This window comes from Mus pahari, chromosome 4 (genome assembly GCF_900095145.1).
Source record: "Mus pahari chromosome 4, PAHARI_EIJ_v1.1, whole genome shotgun sequence".
Taxonomy (NCBI): Eukaryota; Metazoa; Chordata; class Mammalia; order Rodentia; family Muridae; genus Mus; species Mus pahari.
In genome coordinates this window covers 51,701,510-51,715,012 of record NC_034593.1, presented here as the reverse complement: position 1 = coordinate 51,715,012, position 13,503 = coordinate 51,701,510, and the positions used below count along the sequence as shown (strand labels likewise).

The window sequence follows — 13,503 nt, the reverse complement described above, 5'->3', positions numbered from 1 at the left end:
GTGTTTACCAGGCACTGGCGTAGCCTCACAAGAGGCCACAGTATCAGGGTCCCTTCAGCAGTATCTTGCCGGCATGAGCATGAGCATTAGTATCTAGGATTGGTGGCTGATGATGGGATGGACTCCGAATGGGGTCCTCTCTGGATAGTCCATCCCTTCATCCCAGCTCCAAACTTTGTCGCTGTAATGCTCTATTTAAGCCATCAATGTCCCCTCCCCATACAAATCTTTCTTACTCATAGCCATTTCCCAAGCGCTACCAATCACGGATGAGAATCCAGCTCATGATTGCAGTTTCACAATAGTGTCATTTTTGAGAAGACTGTGAGTGAGGATGGTGGTGACATGTGGTCTATGTTTGCTCATTGATATCCTCTTTGACTCTTACAATCAGGTAATATTTGTCCTAAGCAGTTTGCTGTCTATTCTTTGTGTTGCAGGCTCCTGTGGCTGTCTTGTCATGATATTGTTTGCCTCTGAAGTGAAAATCCACCACCTTTCAGAGAAAATTGCAAATTTTAAAGAAGGGACCTATGCCTACAGAACACAAAACGAAAAGTATACCACCTCCTTCTGGGTTGTTTTCATTTGCTTTTTTGTTCATTTTTTGAATGGGCTCCTGATACGACTTGCTGGATTTCAGTTCCCTTTCACAAAATCTAAAGAAACAGAGACCACTAATGTAGCTTCAGATTTAATGTACTGAAAAGCAAATATCTTCATAATTTCTCAATAAGGATATGGACTTCCTTTGGCCACATTTAATATGGGTGATTTCATCTCTGCATTTAGACTACTTAAGCACCAAGCCCTCCTTATGTTATGTTTACAGAGTGTGTAGTAAGGATTCAGGCTGGAAAATAACAGAAGCGGAAGGATGGTTTCACCAGGAAGGCATTCTTCCTGGAGGGTAACTGCCCACATAGTTAGTCCAAAGCAGTTGGCTAGGTGGATGGATGGTTACTCCATGTTCTTACTAACCAATAAGATGCCCGTTCTACCAAGCAGAACTCAACAGACACCTGGCATATAGTTTTGTAAGACTCTGGGGATCCTTAGCTTACCAGGGACCCCCTGAGTGAAACACGTGGAGCCATGATCGATGCAAAAAGCAAGAGGAATTTATTGTTCCAGTGCACTGGGGTTGTCCCAGACCCAAAGGAGAGGCAGCGACCCCCAACACCCATTCAGAGATTTTTTTTTTATAAGGTTTCCAGGGGCAGAACAGAGAATCAGCAACTAGGCACAATATGATCGGTGGAACAGTGCACCCTTTAAACTGATTGGTCTTTAGGTAATGAGGTGACAAGGACTTCCCTTGTCTAAAGGTGGGCAATGGTCAGTCCCGCGGAATGCGTCCCCACCCTCAGGCTGGTTCCTACCCTGTGGTCTGAGAAATGTTAATTAGCCTCTCCCTTCCAGAGGAGCAAGTGTTTCATGACCTTCCCAAAGTTCCCGAGCTGACATTTTCAGTTTAATAAAACAGACGTTATTTCTAATTGCCCACATAGTTGTTGTCACAGATCCCAGAAAGCAGAGGTGAAATTGGCGCCCTAAACTGACAGTGCACTGAATCATTGAAAACCTCCAGGTTCTTTGTAAGTTTGCTTAGAGGATGATGTCATTATATCTACTGGTCAAAACCAGAAACGTTTATGAGCAAACAAGCAAGCTAGCAAGAAAGGAAGAAAAAGGAAAGGAAGAAAGGAAGAAGGAAGGAAGGAAGGAAGGAAGGAAGGAAGGAAGGAAGGAAGGAAGGAAGGAAGGAAGGAGATCAATGGTTTCTTTCCTTATGCATCTGAGTAGTGACTGCATAACAATGGTACTTACAGTGGACAGAATCCCTACTAGACAAGTTGGTGAGAGCAACCCACTGGAAACTGTTTCCAACTTGGTGTCTTTGGCACTAATGAGCTCCAAATCATGAAAATTCAGAATGGAGGTGGGATTGCAGTGTCATGGGAGTCATGAAGCGTGGCCCAAGTCAAATCTTTCTCCTTGAATTATTCACCAAATGAATCTGCTGGGGACCAGAGGCCACAAGTGAGCCTGAAACTGACACTCCTTAACTCTCAATGTGTTACCCTCAGGAAAGCCCTCCGGAAAGAACAAAGGACAAAGATGTGACGGTGCCCTGGCCACAAGCGCCAGAGCTCGCGCCAGAGCTCATAAAGGAATTGGAAACACTCCGGAAAACCAATCTGGAACTAGGAAGATGGCTCAGTTGATAAAGGGCTACCTCAAAAGCATGAGAGCCTGCGTTCAGATCCCCAGCACCCATGGGAAATGCCTGTGGCCCAAGTCTGTTTCCCAGCACTGGGAAGGCAGAGCTAGGCAAGTCTTGGCGCTGCTTTCCTCCGTCCTTTTGATTCAGTGTGAACTGAGAACATTTTTATGAACCACATCTTTGTACGTTGCTTTAGTTTATCCTGGTTGTTTTGAGGAGAAGCTGTGATGTGCCTTTAACAAATCCAGACCCTGCCACTATACAACCCCTACACAGAACTAAGACAACATATATGTAAAATGCAACCCAAAACTCAAACGTAATGTATCACCTCGAAGCCAGTACCAGACTCCCAGGCTATGTGGGAGGCACTTGGTAACTATTTCTTGGAAGACATCCAACCAGACTCGGTCTTTTCTATTCCAGAGAACTAGCTGTCCCTAACAGTGGCTAACGTCCTTAAACTGGGTTCCTTTCCTACCATCTGACCCTTCCATTTTCCTTGATTTTTCATCTCACTCCACCTCTAACAAGGGCTTGGGATTTTGAAGGATTATCTTGAGATTGCATTTCAGCAGGAACGGACCTTCACAGGGTTGTAGCTGCGTATAACACTCAGATGAATACTTGATACCCATTCTAATGAATGAATCAAACAGCTCCTAAGATACTGGTGGAACTTCAGGACATGGCCTGCAGGACAGGGGAGTAACGGCCTCTCTCCTGCTCTTAAATCAGTCCCAAAGGCCACAGAGACTACGTTGTCACTAAAATGCAGATCTTTTTTTTCTCAGAAACTAAATTAAAAATGAGCCAGCTCAGCCAGGCATGGTGGTGCATGCCCTTAATTCCAGCACTTGGGAGGCAGAGGCAGGCAGATTTCTGAGTTCGAGGCCAAGCCTGGTCTACAGAATGAGTTCCAGGACAGCCAAGGCTACACAGAGAAACCCTGTCTCAAAAAAAAAAAAAAAAAAAAAAAAAAAAAAAGAGCCAGCTCATTAAAGAGAGAAGGAACCAACTGTCGTGTGACTTTTCCTCAACTTCCTTTGCCTATCTGAAATTAGTCCTCAGCATACCTTGTGTTAGTCAAGGCTCTCTAGAGTAACAGAACTTACAGAATAAATAGCTCCCTGATTCATAAGTATGGGTATTTATTAGAATGACTTGCAGGCTGTGGTCCAGCTATTCCAACTATGGCTGCCTATGTATGGAAGGTCCAAGAATCCAGTAATTCTTCAGTTCACGTGGCTGGATGTCTCAGTTGGTCTTCAGTAGGCTCTGGGATGCTGAAGAAGTAGGCTTTAATAACCGTGAAGGACTTGCTAGAGAGACAAGAACAAGCAGGCAAGGAGCAGAAGGTGTCCTTATATAGGCTTCCAGCAGAAGGTGTGGCCTAGGTTAAAGATGGGTTATCCCATCTCAAAGATACAAACAAGAAGTGCATCTTCCCAGTTCAAATTAATCAAAAATCCTTCATTGGTGTGCTCCTCCATTTAGGTTTTTTAGATAATTCCAGAAATAGCAAGTTGACAATCAAGAATATCCACCACAAATCTACCACTTGTCAACTTGACACACAATCATATCTCCTTATGCAATGTTTAATTTCCAAATGAAAACAATACCCAGGTCATAATTATGCCTACATATGCAATAACTATCCCATGTACAATTACAAATACATTATATGTTTAATCACCTAACATGATATAACTATTTCTAATATAACCGCAAATGCATTGTAAATTTAGAATAGGTGGGACTTCTTTTAGTGTCTCAAACTTAAATATGATAACAATTGATGTTCTCGTTACTGATGTTATATTAAATGATGAAGAAATTGAGGAAAGAAAACAAAAATATCTGTACAAATGCATTCTCAACAAACTATAACAGAAACACTTATATCAATTATAATCCTCATTTCTACAAATGATCATGAGGCCTTAGCTGGTATTTATAACTACCTTCAGCCACTACCCATTCTGTATTTCTTCTACTTTCAGTAAGCACCTCAGCAGGTTTTGGCTCTTTTCCTTTAGGAGTGACCCATATGTTCATTCCTAATGAGTCTGTGCCCTTTGTTATTCTGCCTGGATTAGGTTGTTGTAGTTTCCCATTGACTATAATCACAGGACATGATAGCACCAAGAGATGCTCTAAAGGATTTCTTGCACTTGGACATAATCCTTCTTACCTCCATTGTAGGGAAGCAATTCAATATCCCCAAAGTAATCTGGATCTATCACCCCTCCAAACACTGCTATTTCTTTCTTAGTCTGTTGGCTTAAGGGCATCAGAAACCCAAAGTGGCCAGAGAGAAGTCTGAGCTTCTAGTTCAATGGCATGTTTGTTGTGGCTCCGGGCAGAAGTGCTCCCTTCTCTGGGACCAAAACGCCAAGGCCAGCAGAACATAGCATTGTGGAAATAGGAAGGAAAACTTTTTCTAATGTGACACTAGATGCTATAGTGAGTGGAACAATTCCTTTTTCTACCCCTTGATTCCTGGCTAAGGGAGAAATCATACTATATACTGGACCCTGATTTAAAATATAAGAAACCTGCCCCAGGCCTCTATGCTGCCATCACCTAATTGGTGCTGAAATAGTGTCTTTAAAAGGCTGTTCTATCTTTCTATTAGGCCAGTTGATTCAGGATGGTGGGGAACATGGTAAAACCAGTGGATTCCATGATCATGGGCCCACTGTTGTACTTCTCTGGCTATGAGGTGAATTCCTTGGTAGGAAGCAATACTATATGGAATACCAGGATGATGGATAAGGCATTCTGTAAGTCCATGTGTGGTAGTTTTGGCAGAAGCATTATTTGCAGAAAAGGCAAATCTATAAACAGAATAAGTATCTACTACAATAAGGACAAAGCTTTGCTCTTTCTGTGGAGGAAGTGGTCCAGATTGCTGGCCTGTCTCCCTGGGAAATAGTGTCATATCTGAGGCTCAGTGTTGGTCTCTGCTGTTGGTTGATCTGGCGCTCAACAGAAACGGTAGCCAGATCAGCCTTTGTGAATGGCAGTCCATGTTGTCAATCCTATATATAACATCCATTTCTGCTACCATGGCCACTTTGTTCATGGGCCCATTGGAAAATGACATGAATTGTCAGGGAAGGAGAAGGTTAATTGTCCAAAGAACTGCACCTCAGATGAAGTCACTTTCTGTTAGGCATTTACATCTATAATGAAAAGAAGCAAGCTGAGCAAGAAAAAAAAAAAAAAAAGTACAGTTTGAGGAGAAAGGGAACACCAGGGGGTGGAAAGGAGCAGGGAGTCTTGTGTTCAAAGAGAGAAACAGATTAAAGAAAAGTTTAATGTTAAAAGGAGTGATGACCTTGGGGCAAGACCTCACCTAGCAAAGCTTTCAACTTGTGAAAAGGAATTAAAGAAAAGCTTAAATCCAGATGTGATGTCACACACTTTTAATCCCAGCACTGGGAAGGCAGAAGGAGGCAGATTTTAGAGTTCAAGGCCACACTGGTCGACAGAATGAGTTCCAGGACAGCTAAGCTTGGGCAGTGGAGGAAACTATCAAAAACAGAAAGGTAGTGAAAATGTATTTTAACAAGGGGGCCATATTCAAGCCCCAGAAAACAGCTTAGGCCACATGGTTCTGGCTTTAGAGCTAAAGACAAAAGAAAGGAGGTATAGAATATCATTTAGCAGCTAAGGAAAGCTATTGAGGCCATGCATGTGGCAGGGGTGTCCTTACATTGAGACCAGACAGGCCATTGTATCAAGGGTTGAAGGTGAAGCCTGAATTGCCTTGCATATCCCAAAATGTTGGAGATGCCTACCAAACAAAACTACTAATATGGAGTAGAACCATCCCAAGAAAAATAAATTTGCTACAGTCAACAAAGCTGAAAGGAGTTGGAAATCTGGACAGCACTTTGACATCAGACATGGAGATGCAGAGTTTGAAGTTTGCTCTGCTGGCTTTTCATCCAGTATTTCCTTACTCTGTTCCCTTTCCTCCCTTTTGGAATGGTAATACATATTCTGTGCCATTGTATGTGGGAAGTATGTGATCTGCTTTTTGATTTTCATTTTTACAGGGGATTACTGTAAGAGTTACATGAGTCTCAGAAGAGACTTTGAACTTTGGATTTTCAAACAGTGTTGATACTGTGATAGACTATAAAGACTTTTAAAGTCGAACTAAATGCATTTTATATTATGATATGGCTACAATCCTACAGTGGCCAGAAAGTGGAATGTGGTGGTTTGAATGAAAATGGCCCCCATAAGCTCATAAGTAGAGGCACCTATTAGAATGTGTGGCCCTTTTGGAGTAGATATGGTCCTATTGGAGAAAGTGTGTCACTGCAGATAGACTTTGGGGTTTCGTAAGCCCAAGCTCAGTGGCACTCTCTTCCTACTGCTTCCATATCTGGATGTAGAATTCTCAGCTACCTCTCCTGCACAATGTCTGCCTGTGTGCCACCATGCTTCCCTCCATAACTATAATATACTAAACCTCTGAACTGTAAGACAGCTCCAATTAGATATTTTCCTTTAGCTGTGGTCATGGTGTCTCTTGAGAGCAATAGAAACTCTAAGACACTGGATGTTCTCGTTAATTTTCTGATCGCGCTCTTTCCAAATCAATGGCCATCCAGCTAATCCACTGGCTAGAACCCATGAATCATTGAACAATCACACATCTGGCCATTTCTCCTTCCAAATAAAATGTATGACCATGTATACTGCCAAAAGTTCTGCCCATTGTCAAAGTTTCCCTTCATTAGTATCTTTTAGAGTTGTCCCAGAAAGTGTTTGTAATACTACAGTTGTCCACTTATATCACCCATAAGTGTAGGCCTGCATAACATACAAACCCATGAGTAAACCAGGCCTCGTCTTCTCTTCCTTAGTTAACAGACCATAGGGCATATCTCAAGAGGCTATTCACATGCTTAGCAGGAGACATTGTAATGAGAGAAGAAAACATAGGCATTTGGACAACTTCTTCATGTAACTTGCTTGTGCTTTCAGGACTTCATTTGCAAATACATTGCTGCTGTGGATCATGTGTTAGTGGGTGGAATAACACCCATCTTCTGATGGACAGCTCAGGTTACTTGGTAACTTGGTGGCCCATTTTCAAACATTCAGTTTCCACTTAGGTCCAATAGTAGGCCAAATGCTGTCTCTCAAAAGGAAAACAGTTGACTGCAGATGATAGAAGAGTCTTGCTCCAAATTCCCAACAATCTCTTCTGTAATTCAACCATAGAAGCCTGACTAAGGCTCCAAACAGCAGCCCTATCTGCCACTGACACCTCAAGTCCTATCAGGTCTACTGAATCATGTAGTCAAAACAGTAGAGCATCCTGAACAGCAGCCTGGACCTGTTGAAGAGTCTTCTCCTATTCCAGGCAGACACAAAGCTAGCAGCTTTCCAAGTCACTTAGTATATGGACTGAAATGACACCAGGAATGTGCTGTCTCCAGGATCCAAATAGACCCACTGAACACTGTGCTTCCTTTTGATGGTAGGAGGGGCCAGGGCAATAAATTATCCTCCACCTTAGAAGGAATATCCCTTGCATGCCCCTCACTGCTGGACTCCTGAGGAATTTCACTGAGGTAGAAGGCATCTGAATTTTGGTTGGATTTATTTTCCATTCTCTGATGTCCATATGTGTTGCCAATGAATCCAAAGTGAAACCTCCCATGCACTTGGTTCAATCAGCATAATGTCGTCCATATAGTGAAACAATGAGATATTCTGTGGGGAAGATGATCAAGATTCCTCTAAGTTATGACACATGACTGGAGAGTTAATATACAATTGAGGTAACACTATAAAGGGATTGATGGCCTTGGAAACTGAAAGCAAATTACTTCTGGCAATCTTTATGGGCAGATACCAAGTAAAAGGCCTTTACTAGATCAATAGCTGCATACCATGTATCAGAAGATGTGTAATCTGCTCCAGTAAGAACACCACATCTGGTACTGTAACTGCAATCAGAGTCACTCCCTGATTGAGTATCAAAAGTCATCTGACATTCTCCACGATCCATCTGTCTTCTGTACTGGCATGACAGGAGAATTAAAGAGAGATGTAGTGGAAGCCACCACTCCTGCATTTTTCAACTCCTTGAGGGTAGCACTAATTTCTACAGTTCCTCCAGGGAAATGATACTGGTTTTGATTCACTATTTTCCCTGGCAGAAGCAACTCTAAAAGCCTCCATTTAGCCTTTTCAACCAAAATAGCCCTCACTCCATAGGTCAGGGGATTCTAAGTATATCTATTCACTTATGCATTCTGCGACTGGAGAAATAACCACAGGATGAGATCCAGGATCCAGTGGGCCTACTCTGAATCAAACTTCAGACAAACTCCATTAATCCCCTAATTTCCACANGCCAAAATGTTTCTTGGGATTTCCCACAATCAGCATTAATTCAAAACTAGTATCCAGTAGATCCTGAAAAGTCTGACTGTTTCCTTTCCCGCAGTGTACAATCGCACCTGTAAAAGGCTGTGGGTCCCTGTGGGAAAAGAATAGAAAAAGACTAATAGTAAAACTCTTAGGTATTTTATCAAGGTCCTTCCTCAGGGGAACCTGACCACCCCTTCATTCAAGGGGTTCTGGGTCTGTCTCAGGATCAGAAATTGGTTCATGATCTATAATTCTTTTTTTTTTCCCACAGTCCAATAGAGCTTTTCTTTCATTACTTTGAGCAAATTTTAGCAGGCATCTTACCTACTTCGTGAGTGGAAATACCATCTTTGATTAGCCAGTACCAAAGGTCCACACAAGTCATACCACAATAAAATTCAGGTTGCCTGTGCTGACCATTACGGGTCAGGTCACTGTGGACTTTGCTTTGTCTATGCTGCCCAGTATAAGTACAATCATCTTGCCTTTGGTGATTCAATGCTGCCACCTGGCTCCTGCTATTTTGGGGACTAATTAAACCCACTGCTTTTAATTTATCCAACCAAGCAGCAGCTTCTCCGACCATAAGGTCTGGCACAAGGCAAAGAGTGACCACAAAGCCTTTCAAATATGCCTGTGATCCTTTCACAAGTGTGCGTCTTATAGGATGAGTGAAGAGCGTGTCTTCTGGACCTTCTCAATGTGCAGGATTATATTTCACACAGTGTACCCACTCTAGCATTGCAATTTCCCTGAGCCTTAAAATCCCTTTTTCAACACTAATACAAGGGATACGAGATATCTATGACTCTCTTACAGTGGGCCATCTTTTAACAAATGTTTCAGTCAGCTCTTCAAACAAACTTTTGACACTGTTTTGTTTTTAACTTTGTGAACTTCCATTTTAAACCTAATATCAATAAATTCAATCTGATCTAGTTTTATATTTCTTCCACCATTATCCTTTACCCTTACAGTTCATTCCCACACATATTGTCTAGACTTCTGCTTGAATGAATTAGCAAACTCACTAAGCTCTTTAGTAGTATAGCACACCCCTGCATGGACTACTTTCTACCTCCCCTCTAGGAGCCTGCTTTGCCTTAAATCTGATTATAAGTCTAAAGGTAACTATTGATGAGTCCTGAAGAATATTAGTATTGTCTTACCGGGCATTTCCTTCAGAGAAACTCACTGCTCATTTGGCAGACAATGAAGAATTAACGTCCTCACTGAAAGATAGAAAAGACAATTATTTCAGGGATTGGGATACCTCTTCTGCTGGGGATGAAACGACTACTTTCTCCCCTGAGATCAACCCTTGAGAATTGAGGGCTTGAAGTTCTCATCTTCAATAGGGTCCTCTTACATATCTCTATTCCCAAGTGACAGGATTCCATTCTTTGCCAATTAATGTTGTTACTTTAACCACCAACTCCCTCCAAGACTGGGACTTCAATTTTGTCTATTATCCAGCCAGCCTTATAATGAAGTTTGATTTCCCCCCCCCCCCCGTCTTGAGCTCTGTGGCTGGTAGAGAGAAGATTCTCTCCCAGGGCGCATTTGGAATCATTTAGACTGTTTATGTGCATCTTGGACCTGTCAATTTCATCACTAAGTTAATTGTTATCCTTTACCATATCCTGAGATGGGAAAAGTTGGTTAATTTTATCATGGAGTTAATTACTTTCCTTTGTAAATGTATCCAGAGATGCTAGGATCAACCAAAAGCATCATTCTCTTCCTTAATTTTCCACAAATTGTCAAAAGTTTTATAGACAGAGTCACCAAATTATTCACCACTCACAACTGGTGAGTAAGGATTATCACATGCATTTATCTTCTTAAGTATGTAAAACAGTTCACACAGGGGTTTTTAGTGTCCTCTGAGCTCCCAGGAGAGGCTTCAGTAACTAGAGAGGTTCAGGCTTCTGTAGGTGTTGGCAAATCAGAATGCCTATTGCAGATACTTAAAAGATTCATCCTCATATTTCTGTTGCTCTAGAACCACTTCTGGTACCAAAATCTGTATTAGTCAATGGTCTCTAGAGTATCAGAATTTATCGGATAGATAGATAGATAGATAGATAGATAGATAGATAGATAGATAGATAGATAGTTATTAGAATGATTTTGAGGCTGTGGTCCAGGTAATCCAACAATGGCTGCTTATGTAAAAAGGTCCAAGGATCCAGTAATCTAATTCATGAGGCCGAATGTCTCAGATTGCCTTCAGTATACAGTGAAATTCTGAAGAAGTGGCTCTAAAGCCAGTGAAGAAACAGACTTGCTCATGAGGCAAGAACAAGCATGCAAAGAACAAAATATTCCTTATTCCAGGTCCCTATATAGGCTTCCAGCAGAAGGCATGGCCCAGACGAGTTAAAGGTATATCTTCCCACCTCAACACACTTAGATTTAAAGGTGTGCCTTCATAACCCCAAAGACCCAGATTAGAAGTGGATCTTCAAATTTCAAATTAAACAAAATCCCTCCCAAGTATGCCCCTCAATTTTGGAGTTTTAATTAGTTCCAGATACAGTCAAGTTGACAACCAAGAATAGCCATCACACCTGGCTTCTATAGGATGTATACACAGAGAGGCAAGCATAGTAGCTGTTCATAGTTCTTAATAGCCCCTCCTTACAGAGAATGAACCCATGCTCTCTCCCTCAAGTCCCTCCCATTTTATTCTCGAAGTTTTTCAGTCCCTATGGGCCCTCAGAAATAAGTCTGTTATTCCAGTGTCTATATCAGCACAGCTCACAGCCAACCATAGACCTCTGTGAGAAACTACATAACCACAACAGAGGAACTGTTCCCAGGGAATGCTATGCCCCCCTCCCCATTCTGAAAGTGCTGAGACCTGTGTGGTGGGGTGGATTCAGGGAGGAGGAGAGCCCTCCTGACACTGAGGTACTTTCTGGCCAGTGTCCTAATCAGCCTTTTTGTGTCTCTGGCGCCACATGTTTTTGTACAGCCTCTCACTACACATCCCTGTTTTCTCTTCTCCATATACAGGTGTCAATATTTCAGACAATGAGGAGAAGCCTCAGTCTTATGAGTTTTCATTTCTATCTGCTTAATGCACCTAGAAAGCTCTTCAGCCCATACTCTGTATAGTTAGGAAGCAGTCTGACTGAATTCTCCACAATATACAAGATGATTTCCCCATCACAGTTGGCAGAGCTAATGATGCCTCGATAAAGTCTACCAGATGGTGTGTGCTTCCTCAGGAGCATTTGTTTCTGCCACACAGTGACGAGCAGGGGTACCAATTCTGCCCTACCTGGGCAATCTCAGGTCAGTGACACTTGGGCTCTGTACATATTCCCCCAAGATGAACAAAGCAACATGAAGATATACCTCAAGCCTCTATTCCCTACCCTTTTTAATCTTCCATCCTATGCTTTCCTTTCTGCTTTAAGAGTGCCACATTTCTGTTTTCATTAATAACAGTAAGGCTTAGCTGCTATTTTTAAGATGGCTACTTTGAACTTGGAAGTTTCCGTGTGCGACATTTTGGGACTTTCTAAATCTGTCCACTGCCCAGATAGTTCAAAGTTCTTATTCTGTGAATTGCAGGTGCTTCAGATCAATGACTCCCTTCAGTTGAGGCATGACTCCCCACCCCCCCAAACCATTCAATGTAGAGAAGGCAGTGCTAATGGAGTGAGCTGGTAGAGCCAAGACAACATGGATGTGAGCACCTAGAGAAGTGCTCAGCATCCTAGTGGAAATCAACTCTGGGAGCACACGAGCATAGACACTGGGGAAGGTCTTACGTGCTTGGAGTTCACTGGGCAGAAATGATTCATCAGATCTGCATTGCCAAACAGCATGCTGGAACCCAACAGAGAAAGGATTGAAAGCTAGCCAAACTGTAAGAACACTTCATAGAAACTTACTCAGGAGATAATGAGACTGACCTAGGTAGGGGAAGGGTAAAGAACACAGATGGAAGGCTAACTGACCCATTCATTGTCCTGCTAGCTTCAACAACGATCTGGTGGGAAATTTTCTATTGTTCTATAAAGAAACAACCCCTGTTACAAGACAGGGGAGATGAGGAGCCAGAACAGAAGCCTTAGAGGCAGGGTCCAAAGAAGGGCCATCAGAGGTTCCCTTCTCAGGGCTAAATGTGTGAGTGTATCTTGGAAATCAAGAAGCAGACACATGAACACAAGAGAAGGCATGTCCTCTGCCTGCAAATCTAGCACAGAGGAGCTCACCTGCCACTGTACCCAGCGTGGCAAGGGAAGTCGTGTTTTCACACACAAGCACAGACACAAAAGCAGATCAGGGTTCTAACGGAGATAGAGATGTGCCAAATGGTATAAAGAGGAGAGGCAAAAGATGGAGCCTTTCTTCAGGAAGCCCATCTCCTCCCCTCGATCATAATACACAGAATTCCTTTATCAAGACTAAATACGTTTCATTGCATGATTAGTAGTTATGTAATAATTACTCCATAGTCATGTTGGTAAAAACACATCTATAAAATTTCCCCCTCAGTGTCAATGATTGCTGGGAAGGCCTTTTGTTTTTCCTATTTTATTTCCATTTGTATGTATGTGTGTGTGCACCGGGAGTTGGAGTTGCAGGTGGTTGTAACCTCCTGGTAATTGAACTCTGGTCCTCTATAGTAACAGCAAGTGCTCTCAACCTCTGAGCCAGCTCTCCAGCTCCCTACTGGAGCCTTTTCTGATGGATAACTCTGACTGTTGCCAGAACATGGAAAGTAAGAAATCATGATTGATGTTTTACCTCGAGCATGTAGAAAGGGTGTGGATTTGTAAGTCCAAGCTGATGCTGATACTGCAGCTCCTCCTCCTCCTCCTCCTCCTCCTCCCCCTCCTCCTCCTCCT

General features: G+C 42.4%; 1 protein-coding gene across 3 annotated transcripts in view; it reads left to right on the top strand.

The window, feature by feature from the left end:
• The window catches only part of Clrn1 (clarin 1), a 34,242-nt gene extending 32,547 nt beyond the window's left edge, over positions 1-1,695 (top strand). The window contains exon 2 of one of the 3 annotated variants that reach the window (XM_021196781.1): positions 441-1,695. In XM_021196781.1, the coding sequence (XP_021052440.1) occupies positions 441-706 (266 nt within the window). In that variant the 3' untranslated portion in view covers positions 707-1,695. The remainder of the gene's footprint in view (positions 1-440) is intronic. The other 2 variants (XM_021196780.1, XM_021196779.1) reach the window with 2 other exon arrangements.
• Positions 1,696-13,503: the final 11,808 nt, after the last annotated feature.